The sequence below is a fragment of the Amphiprion ocellaris genome, chromosome 3 (assembly GCF_022539595.1).
Source record: "Amphiprion ocellaris isolate individual 3 ecotype Okinawa chromosome 3, ASM2253959v1, whole genome shotgun sequence".
Classification (NCBI taxonomy): Eukaryota; Metazoa; Chordata; class Actinopteri; family Pomacentridae; genus Amphiprion; species Amphiprion ocellaris.
The window spans coordinates 10,740,592-10,759,512 of NC_072768.1; the positions used below are offsets into that span (position 1 = coordinate 10,740,592).

Here is an 18,921-nt window from a genome sequence, read left to right on the forward strand (position 1 = left end):
TAGATTTGGATGAAATTTTCAGGGAAGGTTAGAAATGACACAAGGACCACCTGAATAGATTTTGGCAGTGATGCAGCTTATAGTCTGGCTCCACAGACTTGTTAAAGATTTATATATCATTGCGAGTTAGCGGCATGGCGAACGCTACCCCAGTTGCCTGCTGATGATCACATGATTGCGATCCTTCTGCGGACTTATCGGGACTTATCCATCGGAAATGATACAATGACTGAGCAAGACTTGCTTTGTTTTGTTTTTTTAATCTTCATATTAGTGTTTACTGCTATGCATTAAAACCCCAAGTCAGATTCTTCTTATGTGAAAGCCTACTTGGCAGTCAAAACATGTCTGACTGTGATTCTGAAAATATAAATTGTTCCTAAATTGGACATCTTATCCTGGGTAGGGTTTTATTATTATTGCAGTTAGGGATGTCCGATGATATCAGCCCACTGATATTATCGGCCTTATTTTGGCATACTGAGAGAATAACAACTGTTGTTTGACACACACACACGCACACACACACGCACAGGCACACGCACACGCACACGCACGCACACACACACACACACACACACATACACACACATATATATGGCATTTTTTACATAACTTAAGTTGAAGTAGTTTTCTTTTTGTTTTGCACAGACAGTGTTTATATTTGGAAAGCCTTGTTGCATTTGAGAGTGCATCCATTGGGGCATCACAATAAAATTAGGCATAATGTGTTAATACCATGACAGGAGATATGTGATTTTACCTAACATTAGTTAAATAGCCCACATGTATCGGTGTCGGCTCATATCGGAATCGGTAATTGAGAGTTGGACAGTATGGCCTCCTGGCAAAAAAGCCAATTTCGGGCATCCCTAGTTAAAGCACATTTCAGTGAACAGAAGCTGCCAAAACATGCAGCTGAAGCTCCCAGCATCCTTTTTGTAATGACAGTGGACCTGTAGGAGTCAGGAATTCCGAGGCGGCCCTGAAGGCAGCAGCAGCCCACATAATGCTCGTGTGGAGCAGCAGGAACAGAAGGCCAGCCTGCACGGCTCCTCGGAGGCGGATAATCCTCATCTGCACACCAAGTCCTCCCTCAGTCAGGAAGGAATCGCTGGAACTCACCTCCAGGGAGACACGTTTCGGAAGCAAATGCGAGAAACGAGCAAGAAGCGCGCCTCTGAGAGAAGCTCGGATCAGTAGAGAAATGGATGTTGGCGCGTCACATTGTGTTTATTGTGTAAATAGCAGAATCTGATAAGCCGATTCTCTATAATGTGACAGCAGCTGTCGCATTTCGTGTAACTGGGAGAAACTATTGAAGCATCCTTCTTGCGTGATTTTTTTTTCAAAATTATTGTTATTCCAGCACAATGATGACCTACAATCTGGTTTTAACTTTCATTGCTGCGACTCTTTGGCGGGTCAGTGGCGAACCGCTCACTATTCCATCTGCGACGCAATTAAATTCAACATCATCCTCCATCATCAGCCACGATGAACTGACACATAATGTGACAGATTCTGCCGTGGGATCCCGGATTTCATCTCTGATGACGCATCTTCCAACTCTGAAAAACATTGTTATTTTCATCTGCGTGCTAACAGCTGCTGTCATCACATGCCTGGTCATCAAAGTGGTCAGGTAGGTGCACATGTTTCTGTTATATACCTTTATGGAATTCTAAGGCCTATAATAAACAATGGTGCAGTCACATTGTTGCTTGAGGTTTCATTAGTGTTGTGGGGAATTAACCGATGAGGAGCATGTGCTTGTTTGGCTCCTTGTCAGGGTTGAAGCCAACAGGAAAAGATCTGGGCCTATAAATTGTCTTCCCGCAGGGATTTCTCACGTACTAGTTGACTAAGCAGTAATCTAACAAGAAAGTGCTAGATGTAGGTTATTTTTAACCTTATGTGCCTGTGACCTCAATCTAATAAGTGGATAATGTCAAGTACGCTCAGAAACTTTACCAAAACATGTGCAGTCATCACATGGGATGTTTTTAAGTGTCCAGTTTGATACTGGAGAAGAAAATTATCTAGAATAAATTAGTCCATAGCATGTCAGAACCTAGTGGAAGATGGCTACAACAACAGCTCAGTTTGTTCTCTTCTAGTGAACTGCAAAAATAGTTTTTGTGATTCATCAATGAATTTAGTCCATAACATGTCAGCAGCTAGTTGTAAATGCTCACCACAGCAGCACACGGCAAAAACATTTGGAAAATACCTTTAATAAGCATGAACCACGGGATGTTTGGCATTTTGGTTTATAAATTACTACAGTTAATTTTCAACCAGTTCAATAATGATTTCAGCAGCAAAACATTATTCAGTAGGGACTATACTAACTCCTAGGTCTGAGGATTATCATAGCCATAATTTAAAAAATCCAAATTTTCCTGTTTTTTCAGCTCCATCTGGAAAAACTGAAATGACATTGCAGCTAAATTTGGAAGATTCTCAGTCAGTCTAAGCAGTGTGATTTTATTTCTTCTGCTCATCGGATCTTACATTTGACAATTTTACTTCCCACAGATCTGGCAGACGAATCAGGAAAACACGGAAATATGATATAATAACGACACCTGCAGAGCGAGTGGAGATGGCGCCTCTTAATGAGGAGAACGACGACGAGGATGACTCAACCCTCTTTGATGTCAAATACAGGTCTGTTCTTTTTACATTACTCCAACTATGAGAAGGTCATGCACACTAATTCATGTTAGAAAAGTCTTTTGGAGATACTGATGACAGGCTGATGATTGTGTATGTGGGTACAGTGGGGATACTGATTACTGTGGAGTGTGATGACATTATGAATATAGCAATATATTCATGTTCTTAGAGAAATGTTCTTGTGTTTTTGTAAGGGTTTGGCTCTATCTAGCAGAACTTAAAAGATGAATGTAGATTTTTTTATTTTTTTTTAACTGAAGCCTTCTTCATCATTTATACACTCACAACATCTACTCATGTCATGTTTTACTATCAAAGTCATGACATGTTTGAACCCTGATTTGCTTATGTAAAGCAGCAGTTTAACTCTGGTTTGACTATGAAACTTTGCAGGATAACAAATGCAGTTTTAGCAGAGATAAATTACCTTGTTACTGAAGCAGCCGTAGCCCTTCTTTCATTCTTCAAAAAAATCTAAAGTAGTAAGATGTTAGACAAAGCCACACTGACATGGTAGTATTAAAGTGTGCATGTAGAACGTATCTGAATGGCTTGTTCTTCTTAAAGAAACATGCTGTTTTGAATAAAACACTTTTAATTCTACTCCAGTGTTGATTTAAGGTTTCACCCTTCCGTGCTTTCTATTGTTCTTTAACACAACCACTTCCTCAAAGGAAGACGTGACGTCCTGTTTACCTGACAGTCTTGAATTCCAAGTAAGACAGCGCTCTGTGGGAAAACGTACTTCCTCCTCCCCACGTGCTCGGTATCGACACATCAAAATTTGCAAAGTAACTCTGACTTTCTACTTTCCTTGCAGGTGAATGCCAGCTTGGACATCAATATTTGATGACTCCAGTTTTGCCCGAGACAACTCAAGTGGCTTCCTGTGCTTTTGTGTTGCCAAGTCTCACCATATCAGCAACTTGTGCTGCTTGTGCATGGCGTCTATCTGTGTTTTAAATGAAAGCTGCAGTACGGATATCATTGTTTGCTGCTTTGCTGATGCTTCTATCATGTGGCCCCAGAAATGTACCCAATTACTTTTAATAATAGAGATGAGGAGCCTTCATGAATTCACTCAACAGTCAGACTTGTCAGTAGTTTAAACTTCTCCATAACAGTTGATTATATGGAAATCCAATTTTCTGTTTTTAAATCATTTAAAGATATTTTCTACACACTGAGGAGTTTATAACTAATGTCATAGTTTGGATATGTTTTATTATAATGCAGGGTTAATCACACTTAATGATTTAAGTAAATATGTAATCTTTAAATTACTGCTTGGTGGCACTGCAGACCATCATTTGCATAATATGCTCATAAACAACAGGTATTTTGCAGAGAATCCTTTTTTCAACTGTAATATATGCAGACAATACACAATCAAACAAGTAAAATACAGTAATTGATTTTTTTTTTTAACTAAACCAAATATTATCTCTATCCACTAACCACTTTATTGTGCATATATACTGTTAAAGGTTTCGCGTCCTTACTTATGAAGTGAGCGTATATTTTTTTACAGTCTCATTTCGCTGCTATTTCAGCCGGGGTTTTCCAATCTGACTAAAAGCTCAGAGATTATTGTCTGGATATATTTGTAAGATATTTATAGAATACATCACTTTACTATGAATGTGAATGCTGTAATCTATCATGGTCACGTGTGTCGAATCACATGACAGTTTCATTTAATCAAGTAACCACTAAAGTATCAACAGCAGGTTTAATAACAGTAGTATTTAGTTTTTATAACAGTATAATTTCTCAACTAAAAATGATCATCAAAAATTCATTCTTTGTATGATAGTAAATGAACCATTATGTAGTGTCCCACTATAACATCCATTAATGGCTATTGATTCTTCTCATAAAATGTGATTTGCTTGGATCCCAGTGTATTAAGTGTACTATTTTAGATGCAGTGGTGTGTGCAGAAAGACAAACCAGTACAAACTGCCATATATAATATCACAGTGTATATTGTGGAAATATTTTCACAGTTAAATTTAAAGAAGTTGATCCTTTACATTAGTATTAAATCACTGTTAAAACATGAAGAACCATTTGTCATACATGTTTAATTCAGATACTAAATACACAACAACCTACCAGAACTCTCAATAAAAGGAGCAGCAGAAGAATTTACAAGCCTTCTGTGTCTCCGTCTGCACAATAACTGTAATTAGACTGTTTGAAGACCAAGGCAGAATAGACACAGATTAGGTTTCTGCAGCGAATGTGAGTGTGGTCGTTGCAGGTGACCTTCTGTTTTAATCCAAACTGTCATTCGATAGCGCACCAAGACCTACAGGTGCAGCTGTCTGCCCCATTTAATAAGAAAATAAGCAACTGCAGTGACCAATCTTGTGCAATCTGTTCAGCTCTATTTGTCTTTTTTTTTTTTAGAAGGAATATAGTGCTTTTTTTCTTTGTTCAAACCAAAGTTATTGACTTTTTCAGAGGACTGAATATGTTTATTGTCACTGTTTAATACAAAGGAGGACGTAGGGGTAAGTGTGAATGTCTGACAATATTATCCGTAGAATCATATGTAAAACTTTAAACATATTTTTGATATAATGTCTTTATCTTAAGCAGACTGTTGGTTATTTCATGTGTACTCCGTCAGACTATATGTCCACTGCTTATTTCAGTATTGACGTGTTTTTTTGGTCTTTCACTGTATGTACAGAAGACTGCAGATCATTTTTTTTTAATGTCACCTATGTTAATGACGCATATTTTATTTTCAGTTGTGCGTTAAATTGTGGAAAAAACCCAGCGCATATAAAAGTGCTAATTGTGGACTTTTATTAGAACAAAATCATCCGCTACAGAAAGTTACTCTTGTAAAATACATCAAAGTCATTGTGGTAGCTGTGAAGACTGTAGCTAATTTCCCTAATGCCACATTTAAACCAAAAAAACACTGAATGTTCAAACTGTTGTGGAAGTCGATGGAAAACAAGTCTCTGCTTGGTTTCTGACACAGATGTTATGTGTACCCATGGCTGTTTCCTCAGTTTCCATTTCTTTGAAACACTACTGAAATAAAACCGCTTCCTTTGAAGTGTTAAATCATTTTAAGAGAGAGGTTGGAAATGTGTTTTTTTTTTTCCTTCCCATTTTCATCTTTTGTGTATTTTCTGCCACTGAGAAGTACATTCACATTGTCATAACTGCACGGTTGAAATGTCCATGAGTCAGACTGAACATTTCAAGAACAAAATTCAAAATATTCTCAAGTTGTATCCATTAAAACAAGACAGACATGCAAAAACTAATATGTGTTTGCTAGAATTTAGACATTACACAGATGTTAACATACAGTACATATGAGAAAACATGAGATCAAACTACACAACACGATCCACACAGCTTCACAGCAGCAACTACATGTCAGAAAGGTTTCCAAACTGTGGCGAATTCCAGATTTCTGGTTTAATTAACTTAATAAAGTTGGCCACAGAATGTTTCTATTTTTGCCAAGCGCAGACGAGCTTTGACAAATAAGCCTTTCATTGCTTCAGACTACTGACGTCTCTAATAGAACTTTCATGTCTATTCTTAACTTAATTGGCGTCATAATAAGGCCAACATGCAAGTCAACATTCGCATCCTGTCAAAACAACACTTTTGTGGACAAATCACATGGCTGGGAACACATGAGATGCTACTTGTTTAGCTGCAGAGCTTTTGGCATATTTCAAATGCTTCTGGTAATTTTTGTTAACGCAGGGGCATTTAGTTGCAGAAAAATACCCAAAGCATTTGGCGAGAAGCCCAGTGTCAGAACAACTTTAACCGAGGTGGAGCTTGAGGTACAAAAATATAATCCAATTAAGATGTTTTGGTTTGAAAGATCAGTCTGGTATTGGCTTTTAAATTAAAGACATTTTTCCTGACAACAGCTACTTAAAAACAAGTCTGCAGGCCAAAAATAAAACAGAATTTTTTGCACATGCTGTTTGTGTATAAATTCATAGCCAGGTTTCAGGGAGGTTGCTGTTAAGACAATCAGTTTTTCGATCTTCCTCACACTGTGAAGAATAACTTAGGTGAACCCTCAACATTTTCACTTGTGAGCATGTGAATGGTCCACTTTTAAATGGAAAAAAAAATCATTGATTATAGGCACAAAATAGTGGCAGCTTCAATTACATCCACAAATATCTGTATCGTCCTACTGTAGTGGTTAAATACTAATCCAAACACGCTGTACAAGTGTAATTCAAACATCATTTCAAGTGAATAAAGGCATACAAGTTTCCAGCTCTTCCTCCTCTCAGTGTTATTGCACCAAAACTGTTGATAATTGTGACTAGGAATTAATTTAAAGCACATTATGGGGCTCCTTTAGTACAAATACATTCATTTTTTTAAAAAAGCAAAATGCTTTCTTAACACCATCGTACGACTACAGCCTGACATTTGCAGTGCAGAAACAGGGCTGGTGCTTTTTGAAAGAAAGTTTACAAAGTGAGTTTACTGTAGGCTACGTCTAGGTAAACATTCATATGTGAACAGCTGGCACACTCCTTTATCTCCACAGCCGTTGAACTCGACTCAACGTGCTTCCACTCCTTGGTTTGGTTCTCAAGGTGACCCGACTGTCACGAGGTTTCACTGGGCATTTTTTGAATTTTTGCTTGTGAGTTACCTGCTCTAACACCAATGAAGGTACTTTATAAGAAGCTACAAAAAGCATAAAACGTCCTCTATCAGAAGAAATGTTATCGCAAGTTGAACAAGTCTTTTAGAAGATCCAAAAAAGTGTTCCTCAGTTTAAAAACAAATGTTGGTCAGCTTCTTTCTTTCATCACCGTTCTCCCTGATTATTAAGTGCTTCCATCTTGTGGCCCAACCAGCGACTTGCATTCACATCATTAATTCAGCAGCCCTTCATGCTGTCGACAAGCTGCATAATTCACCACGCAGCCTTAATGGAGCCCTATCATATCATAAGCTGGGAGCATTAACTGCTGTCCCATTACTAATATTGTAAAGAATGGTCTCACCGTTTGAACGGAATCCCACTGAAGGTAAAACGTACCGACCAAGTGAGGAAATGTTCATCCCAGTTCCTGAAAATAAGTTTCACAAAAGTAGTAGTAACAAGAAAAAAAGTGTTCAGTCAGGAGTGGTGTTTCCATGGAGATCTCCCATCTGACTATTTGCTCTGAAGATCCTCCTGTAGTTTCTGCACCACATCGCAGGTCCCAGTGTGGAGCCGCAGCGCCCCCTGTCTGTGCAACGTGCTCAAGGTCCTGAACTCCAGGGGCATGGTGTGAGGGCTGGAGCTGGAGGTGTACTCGTACTTCAGGGTGTCGTAGTAGTGGTATTTCACCGGGTTGCCGTGCGGGTCGAGAGGGAAGGGCCAGAAGCCGTAAAGGTGGATCTCCTCGCAGAAACGGGTGGCCATGGTGTACATGAGGAGGCCGGTGGTCGGGCGTTTTATGTGGACGTTGTTGGTCAGCCAGTACCTGTCGACAGAGACATGCAAGGTGCTATTAGCTGCAGCCACTTAGATGGATGAAAAAATTCAAGGTCTGCACAGCTCTCTTCTAGTGGGCACAGTGAGCATCACTCGCTTCCTTCTCCTGCTGTGTTTTTAGATGAAGTCACATATACAGTGTGTTGAAGCATGCTGAGAGGAGCTGATTCCTGTGGCACACGAGTAAAAACCTAGAGCTGTTTCTGTACAAACCGGCCCTTCAGGATGTCTATTCCTAAAATCTTCTGCACTTCCAACTGCTTGATTAGTTCAAAGTCACTCTGATGGAAAAATTAATCGTTGCAGTCATTTATCAAGCAAAACCAGCAAACATTGTCTTGTTACAGCTTCTCAAATGTGAGGATTTGCCTTGCACACTAACTGTCTTTGAGTTTTTCAGTGCAGACTGGTGCAAATACACCATTTGAAGATTGAAAATTTAGTGATTAATCAACAGAGTGATACTGATAATAATTGCAACTTGCAGCGCCATTCTCAGCAATATTCTTCACATGTTTGCAATTTAAAACAAAAACAGATCTAAAATGTAGTGCCTTTTTTGATAAAAGCACCATCTGTAGAGGAAACAAACACTCAGACAGACACTCCTGAAGTAATGGAAATTGCACTGTGGAAAAAAAAGAAGTGTCTTACCACAGCGGCAGAGCTTTTACAGTGTGTCTCTTAAGAAAAAAAACAACTCCAGAAGGCTTAATTTGATGATAAATTACTCGTTCTGGTTGACGGTTTCTGCTGCGTGTTTTTTTTTAGCACATGTTCTTTTACTGCCTCTGCTTCCTTTTTTCTTTCTTTTTTTTTTTTTTAACAAAAATACACGACAGACTGAAGCTGCTCAGCACAACTGTTGTCTTCTCCTTTAGGTGACCGAGGAGCTCCTATGACAGTGACATGCCACATACCTCCCTGGGGAGCAGCTTCAGGGACAGATGGTCAGCCGTTCGCTTGCCCTAACTTCATTTTCCCTTTCAGTCACTTGCCCATTTGTCCAGCCTCGAGGCCATCACTGCCTCTCTCTCCTCTAACACCCTCTGTGGTTACTGTGGAAGGTTGTGTTGAGGTGCAGAGGTTGTGCTATTTAAAGCGGCTCATGGGTCCACGCAGGTCGAACAGTGGGCAAGTTTATAGTCTGGTCAAACAGCCCAGCATATAATAAGCATCCTAACAACCAGAGAAAATCATCCAATTATCAACAAAATAGTCTGAGGTGACATTTGGTTGGAGTGAATATGAGCAGATCCTTTGTCCTCTACTGCTCACCATGGGGATTTAAAGTTCAGCTTCACTGAGAAAAGGTCAGGAGGAGACTCTACTATACAAGACAAATGTTGCATCTCCGGTAAAATTCAAGCTAAATGATTTAACTTTGCAACAGACTGACCTCACAGTCTGTTAGCGACAAAAACCATGGCCAGTTGCAATACTGAGAGTGAGTTGGAGCATACAAAATGGCATAATTTGGTCAGTGACCAGCGGTGGTTGTTAGGCTTTTAACGAGGCAGGAAATCTCCAGAGCAGAGTCTGGTCGTGTTGAGAGAAGCGAGGATTGCAAAATCATAAAAACTTGCATCGAAGGATTGTAGAAAAGCTTGAAGGCAACTGAAGATGTATTGGACACATATACAACATGCGTTCCTACAAAAAGAATCACTCACTAGCTTTAAAATCAATCAACACAAATAATGACAAAACACAATAAACAAGTCCTGTCAATCAGCAGCTTACAGCCTCTCAACAACAGAACTAACAAATAACATTCTGCAGTTAATTTAAGCTTAAGGCAAACTGATCTTCTCACAAGCTAACATTTTCCTCAAGCAGAGTTGAAAATGCTGACTGTGAGTCATGCGGAGCTGAGAACCAACACCTGGTGACAGCAATCAGACTCCGACTACACCTCAATTAAAGGAGCAGCTCGGGGAATTGTAAAAATGTGCACATTTGTTCTCTTGCCGGCAATTAGATGACAGGATCGACATCATGAACAACATGAGGTCCGTCTGCCCAGCACTTTCATACGGCATCTCTGCTGTGGTTGCCTGGCAATCTCACGGCGATGACAGGACTCACTGCAATCTGCTGTTCTTCACTAAGATAAAGTCAAAGCATGTGCTGAGTGCTGCCCAGTGGTCCGCCGCTGTCTTCAAAGCACTGCCATTTCCTTTCATTCCACCATGAGGTTGGTACTTGTGGTTTGATTTAGCTCAGTGACTGTATGGAAAAGATGGAAACAGCCTACAGATCTAAACAGTGAAGCCAGTGCAGAAGTGTCTGACACACCCATTGTAACAGCCAGCAGGGGGCAACTCCTGAGGTCTGATTTTATAGAAGTCTGTGAGAAAATAACCCTACTTCTCCCTTCATTTATTAGCTCAGGAAACATTTCCCTGATAGGCTTTTTGGTCTCAGTTGCTAGTTTCAAGCTTTTCTGAATATAACATGGTGTTAATTTCGTAAGTTATGGTCCCATTTAGAGTAAAATAGATGACAAAGAAGGGCATACTTAAGGGCATTCTCCAATCTGGTCTCTAGAAACCAACATTGTGATGGCCAAGTGCTAGACTTTATGCTTTACTATGTTATTACACAAACCAATAGATGACATTCCATTTGTTTTATCTATTCTTTTACATTTTTTTTTTAGCTTTTAGCTGAAGCACCGCTGCATCTAATTAGAGCCCCAACAAGCTGCTAGCACCTTATATTAAACACAAGATACAATAAGTTAATTAGTGAGCTTTAGAGGTGTCGGTAGGCTTATTTTGAACTTTGGACTAGAAGCTGTTTGCTTTTGCTTCAGATCTCTATGCTAAGCTAATTGCCTCCTTGCTCTTGCTTCTACTCAACACACAACAGCTGCATTTTCATGGAATTATCAAGCAAATTTGAAGCAAACTTTTGAAATTTCGTAAAAAATGAAACAAGAATTAGACTTGTTTCTATTGACTGCTGTAGGCCAAAAAAACTACACTAAGTAGGGTCATCAGGAAGTTGCAATATAACGGATAGATGTACTAAACAGACAACAAGAAACCAGAAACAAAAGCAATCATTTGCCAATGGCTGAAAAAACTCAAAGAAGAAGATGAAACATGCAAAACTTCATCGTCTATTAGAGAAAAATGGAGAGAAGTATTTGGAAATTCATGTCAGCTGGTATTGGACATGTTTCATGCTGTCTGGAGGCAAAGACATGCCTGATCAGTCCTATGAGTTAAATGCTCACTGTGTCCAAAATCATTCAGAAAAGGAGTCACCATTCATGCATATAAAAATACAAGATGGAAACGACTCATGAGAGCAGAATCGATTTTCTCATCGAGCTCTCAGCAAAAGAGCAAACAAGCATATTTTCCAAAATGTCAGACAGTCTGTTCAGGAGACAGAGACGTTAACAATTGATTCCAGCAAGCCAACAAAACAAAAAATAGACCCATTTAAAAGGAAAACACACATTTTATACATTTGATAAGGCGACTCGAAGTGCCCGCTGAGTGAGATGCGAGAGTAGGTTTCTCCCACCGGCTGCCCCTGGTGACCTGCTGTAATACTCGGTTTAATAATAGCCTCATAGGTTGCAGATTAGAGCCGGCCGAGCCCTCGATTATGCTGCTCGCAGGTGTTCTTATGAGACGCAGCACACCAGGAGCAGCAGCTGTGCCCGAGCTGCATCTTACCCTCTGACGGCGTGGAGGAGGCGCAGCGATGGGAAGGCGGTGCGAATGTCCACGGTGTGCAGCAGGATGAGACGAAGGGCCCACTCCACCCGCTCCTCTCCACCTTTAGCCATGAAGGCCGGGATCCACAGCACGCTGCCGCTGAGGCTCCGGAGACGCTGCAAGAAGCGCTCCGTCCACTCCTCGTTGACCAGGTCCTGGAAGGCCCGCTGCACCACCGAGGGGTTCATGGTCACCAGGTTGGTCTGCCGGCCAACATCCCGAGAGTAGTCCTCCACCGGCGCCAGGTTGCACCTTAAAGCAACCAGTGTTAGTGGCAGTAAACATCCTATTTATAAAGCAAATTAACAACTGGTTACTTGAATTAGGCAAACATGTAGTCTCCCACACCATGATCAGTATTTACAAGTACAACGATAGATAACTTTATGCATTTCTGAAATGTTTCTATGTCCTTTATTTTCATAGTTTTCATGACTGAAGAGCAAATAAATGTTAAAAGACATCTGTATTGTGCGTGGCCTTCTATACATCAGACCAGATACACTTGATTCTTCAGTCACTCCAACATTTTTTAAATCACTTAATTTTGCGCTGCATGATATGAGTGGTGGAACGTAACAAAGTGCTGTACCAAACTATAGTTTCATGGTATTTCTTATTTACTTGAGTTTTTCCAGTTTTGTTCTACTTTGCACTTCTACTACACCACAAAGAAAAGTATTATACTTTGTATTCCGCTACATTTATTTGTCCGCTTAAAATACCAGCCAGTCTACAAATTAATATTCATGGAGGAAAATGTAATAAACTAATAAATTATTATATATTATCATTATTTATTTATGTTTTAATTCATGAGCTGCCCCTCAGTGTTTAAGGTTTAACCTCTGTACTATTAAAGTGATGTCTAGACATGAATGCATCAATATTTAGAATCCAGTAATATAATGCACATTCTGAAATGGGCCTTTCTACATAATGAGTACTTGTCTTCTAATGCATTAAATATATTTTAATGTTTTGTAAAATGTATGACTTTTACCTTTACCAGAGCATTTTCCACTGCTGCACTGCTACTTTTAGTGAAGAACACAATGTGAATACTTATTTTCCACATCTTTTACCTGCATGGTTTTCACTGGACTGGGACTTTGTTTTCTTTTACATCTTAATGTTTGCCATCAATTTACCATGACAGCCAGTGTACCTGCTCAAACAACAGCTGCTAGGCAAACATTATTCTAACACTGAGCTGAAATCGTCTATACCTTGTAATCCCAAACACTGTCAGCCTACTTTGTGGAAACCAAGTGACGGGTAGAGGACTATATTTAGCTGAGACATTATCTCTCCATCTGATATCAGCGTTGAAGCAAATTCCTCAGCTTCTAAAAAGGACACATTCCCCGTTCTCTCTCTGCCTTCAGCCAACCATTACCGCCAAGCCCCGGGCCGGCGTTATTAACATGCTGCTGGAGTCTGGAAATCATGACCTCTCCTCATCTGCATAACATTGCAGCATTTAGAAAAGACAAGATGCACAGACAACAGGATCGATTTCTGAATAAGGAAAAGGGACATGCAGGATTCTGGGGCTCATTCAGCTATCGATTAATCACCTCAATGAGGTGCTACAGTGCACAGCTGCTTCCTTCTCCATTCACACACCCACATAAAAGTCTGTGATTTATGATAGGGTGTTTTTCATCATAGATACCTGTCCAGATGTGCCTCACTCTACACGGAATTTGAAACCAGAGCACCTTTTTTTTGTACTTGTCATTATAATATGACCCTGGACAGACTTATTTCCTCTCCGATGACAGGTCTGAATAGTGATAAACAGCCCACTCAGTGATGCTGCTGCTTGCACCCAAACACAAACTGAGCTAAATGAGAGCAGAACCCAGGAGAGTGCTGGTGTTTTACTGAAAAGCATAATGTGTTACTGCTGGATGCGAAAGCTTTTCAAAATGTCAATTTCATGTATCATCATGCATTTAATTGCTCTCAGTCTGGCAGCTGGTTTCCAACTTGAAGTTATTAAAAAGGCTTTAACAGCTGTGTGGGCATCAACTCTGAACCTGAATCAAACCAAGGACTCCGGAAAGTGATTATCATACCAATGTGAATTACACTCTCAGTAAAGTAAGATAAGCCTAAACCTGAAACTAATATGCTGATCCATTTCAATTACAGCCCACTTTAACTGGCATCTTTTACGATTTAATTCAAGTGGAAGACTTCCAGCACTGAAATCACTTATGCTCTTTTGGTTAAAAAAGAACTACCTGATAACAAAGTCATGAGAGTCGATCTCCAGTCCACAGCTGCTGTTGAGCAGAATCCCAGAGTTGCCCACAATGGCACAGCGCCTGTGATGTTGGTTCTTCATGGGGGATACAGTTGGCAAGAGACGGTAGAGATTTTCTGAGATGTTTGTGGTGCTGTGGCGATCAAAAACATAGTGGATGATATCTCCCGGTTTGAGCGTTCCCTTCAGAATCGAGATATCTCTCTCGGGGTCGAGGAATCTCAGAATATTCTTCCTGCAGAGAGAGAAAATATGCTCTAGTTAGGAAAGACTCTGCTTAATGGAGTACGGAACCTTGCAGAGATAACGGCGGAGAGTGAGGAAAATACCTGATGAGGTTGGAGAGGGTCTTATTGAAGGTCCAGCTGTTTGGCGAGTGTTTGACGGTGGTGTTGTTGCTTGGACGACGGCGATCTGTGTGTGTGCTCGGTCTTGGTAAAGCAGTGGGATCCACAGGCGCTGCAGCCTTTCTAGAGACAATAAAGATGCTTGTTAATGACACAAAATTTTGATCTTTAAAAAGGAGACTTGTTATTGAGTCCATGCACTGTGTGGATTCTAAGAGTTTAAAGGGAAGCTTTAACTTCTCTTGTACAAAACATGAAGTCCTGAGACAAACTGTGATTGAAGTGTTACATAAAGAGCAGTGGATTGTAACAAAATACATGTACTACTACGTTACATTTTATGGATTTCTGTAGACTAACCATTGCTTTCATTGGTTATCAGTTGGTGCAGCTACACTACCTGTATATAATGAATGTTTTGTACACTTTAAAAAATACGTTGCGGTTATCTTAATCGGCTACAGTTACGAATGCAGGACTGGCAAGTATTTATTGTGTAAACTGTTCTTCCGCCATTGTGTTTAGACAAAATTGCCGTCCTTGACTGGCCTTGAATGAGGCTTACATTCAATAAAGCACAGTTATTAGGAAAACTGCAGCACTTAAAAAGTTTAATTCCTCTCCATTCTCACAGCAGATGTTTGTACTGCCACACAGATATGACCACATTGATGGGTATTTATAGCCATCTTGCCTTAAAGAGGTGGATGACTCACTGTGTTATAGAGGCTGCAAAGGATTCAATGACCAATGGCAAGTGAAAATTATACAGAGACGTTTAGCTCCTCGCTGGTCTGCAGCTAAACGTGCGTGTGCATGCGTGTGAGTGGAGATAAGATTTCAGACCTGTGCGGTTTGGGGATGAGCCGATGTAAGTTCATCTTCTTTGAATGTCCGATATTTCTGCGGGAAAAAAAAACGATTTAGATTGAATTATGAACCACTTAGCTGCAGCCTGGCTTCTTCCATTTAATGCAACGGCTGTATTCAGTAGCAGGCGTACTGTACATCCGTCTCTCAAGACAGAATGTGAAAAGCACATATCAAGGTATTTTTAGAGAGCTCCACTGTGGGCCCATTTGCTGATGTAATGAGGAGAAATGTGGCCTTAATGGGGCCCCATTATACTGAAAGGAGGTTTTCTTTTCACTTGGAAGTGAGCAATCTTTTTTACAAGGGCGTCGAATTCATCAGCAGGGATGCGTTTACAGCAGATACGCTGCATATGCATTGAGATTTTTAAGCCTCGGGCAATTTTGCAACCATGACCTTGGTCACATCTGATAAAATTGTGACAGGCTGCTGGCGGCTGTCTAAATGAAGGAGTGAAAAACTGAATCAGAAGACCGCTGCCGGCCTCCTTCTCACTCATCTCCTTACAATCCTGCTGTCCTTTAAATACATTGTTATAAGTGTATTAGGGCTGCTTTTATCCACAAGTGGAATTGGTTCTGCTTCTTCTCCCACGGCAAATCACAAACCAATGTGACCTCATTACAATGTGAGCCACAGCCGGGTAATTGCATTCAAAACAAGAAAAATAAAAAATGCTCTTGCTGAAAGGGAAATTCAAAAAGCTTTACACTGTTAGGGGGGACAAAAAAGTATTCAGGTAAACACAGAGCTGAGGAGGAGGATGTTGCACTGTGGAGGGCTGGTTGGATTTTTTGGATGCTTTTCATGCTGAATTAAGACTGGGTTTCCTTGCAGGTCAAATGCAAGTGGGACAAGATTTCTGGTGCACTGCTCAACATTTCAAAGTGTGAGAATGGGGGGGGGGAAGAGAAGAAATAGGAAAACCTCTTTTGTTTCCAATCTGTTGCCCCCCTCCTCCCCTTCCTGCTGTCTTCTCACACACTCACTATTCTCCCCTTCTAGTGTAAATGTATCCCATCCAGCATGCAGACTGCTGCAAGACAAATAGCCTAATCCTGGGAGACCCATGCAGGCAGGAACAGCTGCTCCTGCTGCACCCAAGTGTTACAAATGGAGAAACACGCACTTTTACCCACAATCAAACTTCAACGCAACGGCGAGAAACTTCATCTATTCCACTCATTTATTCTTTTCTTTTTTCTCTCTCTCTCCCCCTTCAGCACTTCACAGATTAGAATCTCTATAAAGAATGAGCCTGGAGGAGATAACCTGCCGGACAGGAAAACAATGGGGGCTGCTGCACTCACACACACACACACACACACACACACACACACACACACACACACACACACACACACACACACCACGGATCAATTACGGCGGCTTTACTTACGCAGTTTCTTCTTCCTCTTCCACTTGTGCAATATCATCAATTATCAAAAGCACAACCAGCAGCGTTACAAAGCCGAACAGCAGCGTGCGGAATACAAGCGGCATGGCTGAGGAGGAGGAGGAGGAGGAAGAGGAGGAGAGAGGCAGGCTGCAGCCACACTGGCTTTTATATTAACCTGCTTGTGTTTTCCATTTAGAAACCGAGAATCCGCTCAGTCATCTTTTGTTCTTATCTCCGGACACTCCCAAGGCGAGCTGCGGTTCTTTTCTTCTTCTTCTTTTTATTTCCTCCTCCCTCTGATGGTGTGTGTTTCCCGGCGGGGCGACGCTGCTGCTGCTGCCGCCGCTGCCTCCGTCTCCACTGTTCCCTCTTATTCCCCAGTCAAACTTTGAAAGCGTGCACCTCCACAGCCTGCCATGGGAGCAGCGAGATGTGGACCACATGCAGTCTTAAAGGCGCAGGGAGCCACAACTCCGTCCATCCCCTCCAGCCCTGGTTCCCCCGGGTCTCCAGGTGTTGCTGGATCGCTGCAGTGTGTATCCATCCAGCTGCACAGGTGGAAGGGAGGAAGGAAGGAAGGAAGGAAGGAAGGAAGGAAGGAAGGAAGGAAGGAAGGAAGGAAGGAAGGAAGGAAGGAGCAGGTTTGTCCCAGGTGATGTGAAGGATACAGGAAGCATCTGCAGTTTGCTCATGATGTGTGTGCATGTGTGGTCTGATAGCCTACATTTCAAAAATATAAAGGTCAAAGCTTCAATTATTGTACAGTGACAGAGTCCCAGACACCCACTGAAGGGAATGAGGGCCATCTTTTAATAGCTGAGCTCTCCAGTGGTTGGAAAAGTAACGTCATACTGGCTGGGTCGATATATAATTGAGGGACTTTTGGTACATTTTTATTAAAAGTTTTTAAAAAAAAAAAAAAAACTAATGATTTTTCTGTTCATTATGATCATGTCTTTACATATTCCATTATTATTTATTATGGAAACAATCACATTAATAAAAATGACTGGATATCACAAAAATGTCAACTAAATAACCGTCTGAATTTAATAACAACCGCTTTCTAATTAGCTAAAAAGTAATAAAATGAGCTTATTCAAAAATTATTTTGATTGTGTTATTTTTTAACTTGAGATAATCATGACAGATACTTCTTTTCTGGCAATATATCAGATTTTGTATGGAAAACAACAACTTGTATCTGTGTCCGAGAAATCACTTTCAACTAAGTTACCAAGGAAGTGTGTTAATTCCAGATCACATGACCCGCTCTACATGATGTCATTTCCTCCTGAAGAAAAGACTGGCAAGACTCCAGGGCTTTCTGAGTGATTTAATATAAAGTAGTATGTGAGTCACGTGTTTATTGCATATCAACAGGTTTACTACAATATCTTTATAAATAACTTTCAATTTCAATTTTACTCAATTGTATATGTAATATTTTAGAAGAATCTTTCTCTAAAAAAGCCATGTGGTGTTTGGTTATAGGCGGCCATGTTGATTTTAGGTCTGAAAACAGCAAAAATGTCAACTATGATACCTGTGAAGTATGTTACAAAAAAATTATATATTGGAATTATATATTGACCTGGCTACTGTAAGGGTCCGTGTATTTATCTGGCAATTGGATATTCCGTTCTGAAACGGGTATTGAAAAACAAAAAATGAGTGGTTATTTGATCTTCGTTTTAAAATACAAAAATTAAAATTGAAATACAAGGCGTTTTTCCTTTTCATGATCAAAAAGGGATTTACAAAATTTTTAAAAATGCTTTGATTTTCATTTTATATTTAGAATAACAAAAAAATAAAATCAGTAAGAGACAGAAATGTAAAAAGGTCAGTTTTTTTCATTTTCTGAGACCGGAAGTGGTCATCAGCAAGTGTGGAGCCAAACGACAACAAGATTCTCAGAGGGCGCAGCCAGAGAGCAGTGATTGGTCAGACTGACTGAGAGCCAGAGAGCAGTGATTGGTCAGACCATAGATAATATAGAAGACAGCTCGCTAGCGTATCTAGTCTGTGTGTATCTATGGTCGGCACGTCTGGTAGCATCTCTGGCTGCTGTTGATCTTGTTTTTGGAGTAAAACACGGTAAG

At 40.4% G+C, this 18,921-nt stretch overlaps 2 protein-coding genes across 2 annotated transcripts; one reads left to right on the forward strand and one right to left on the reverse strand.

Annotated features, from left to right (window-relative positions):
• The first annotated feature begins 973 nt into the window (after window positions 1-973).
• On the forward strand, window positions 974-5,778 carry fam174b (family with sequence similarity 174 member B). Its single transcript, XM_023287216.3, has 3 exons — window positions 974-1,645; window positions 2,542-2,673; window positions 3,503-5,778. The coding sequence occupies exons 1-3, from the start codon at window positions 1,374-1,376 to the stop codon at window positions 3,504-3,506; spliced, it is 408 nt and encodes a 135-aa protein (XP_023142984.2). The 5' UTR covers window positions 974-1,373; the 3' UTR covers window positions 3,507-5,778.
• On the reverse strand, window positions 5,480-16,950 carry st8sia2 (ST8 alpha-N-acetyl-neuraminide alpha-2,8-sialyltransferase 2). Its single transcript, XM_023287221.3, has 6 exons — window positions 16,817-16,950; window positions 15,391-15,447; window positions 14,527-14,667; window positions 14,175-14,432; window positions 11,881-12,174; window positions 5,480-8,174 (listed from the first exon to the last, which is right to left on the reverse strand). The coding sequence occupies exons 1-6, from the start codon at window positions 16,918-16,920 to the stop codon at window positions 7,862-7,864; spliced, it is 1,167 nt and encodes a 388-aa protein (XP_023142989.2). The 5' UTR covers window positions 16,921-16,950; the 3' UTR covers window positions 5,480-7,861.
• Window positions 16,951-18,921: the final 1,971 nt, after the last annotated feature.

Coding starts and splice junctions, on each gene's coding strand:
- fam174b (XM_023287216.3), top strand. CDS start 1,374: ATGATGACCTACAATCTGGTTTTAACTTTCATTGCTGCGACTCTTTGG. Junction 1,646..2,541: donor CTGGTCATCAAAGTGGTCAG/GTAGGTGCACAT, acceptor TACTTCCCACAG/ATCTGGCAGACGAATCAGGA.
- st8sia2 (XM_023287221.3), bottom strand. CDS start 16,920: ATGCCGCTTGTATTCCGCACGCTGCTGTTCGGCTTTGTAACGCTGCTG. Junction 12,175..14,174: donor TCTCATGACTTTGTTATCAG/GTAGTTCTTTTT, acceptor GGTTGCTTTAAG/GTGCAACCTGGCGCCGGTGG. Junction 8,175..11,880: donor CTCCTCCACGCCGTCAGAGG/GTAAGATGCAGC, acceptor CTCTGTCGACAG/GTACTGGCTGACCAACAACG.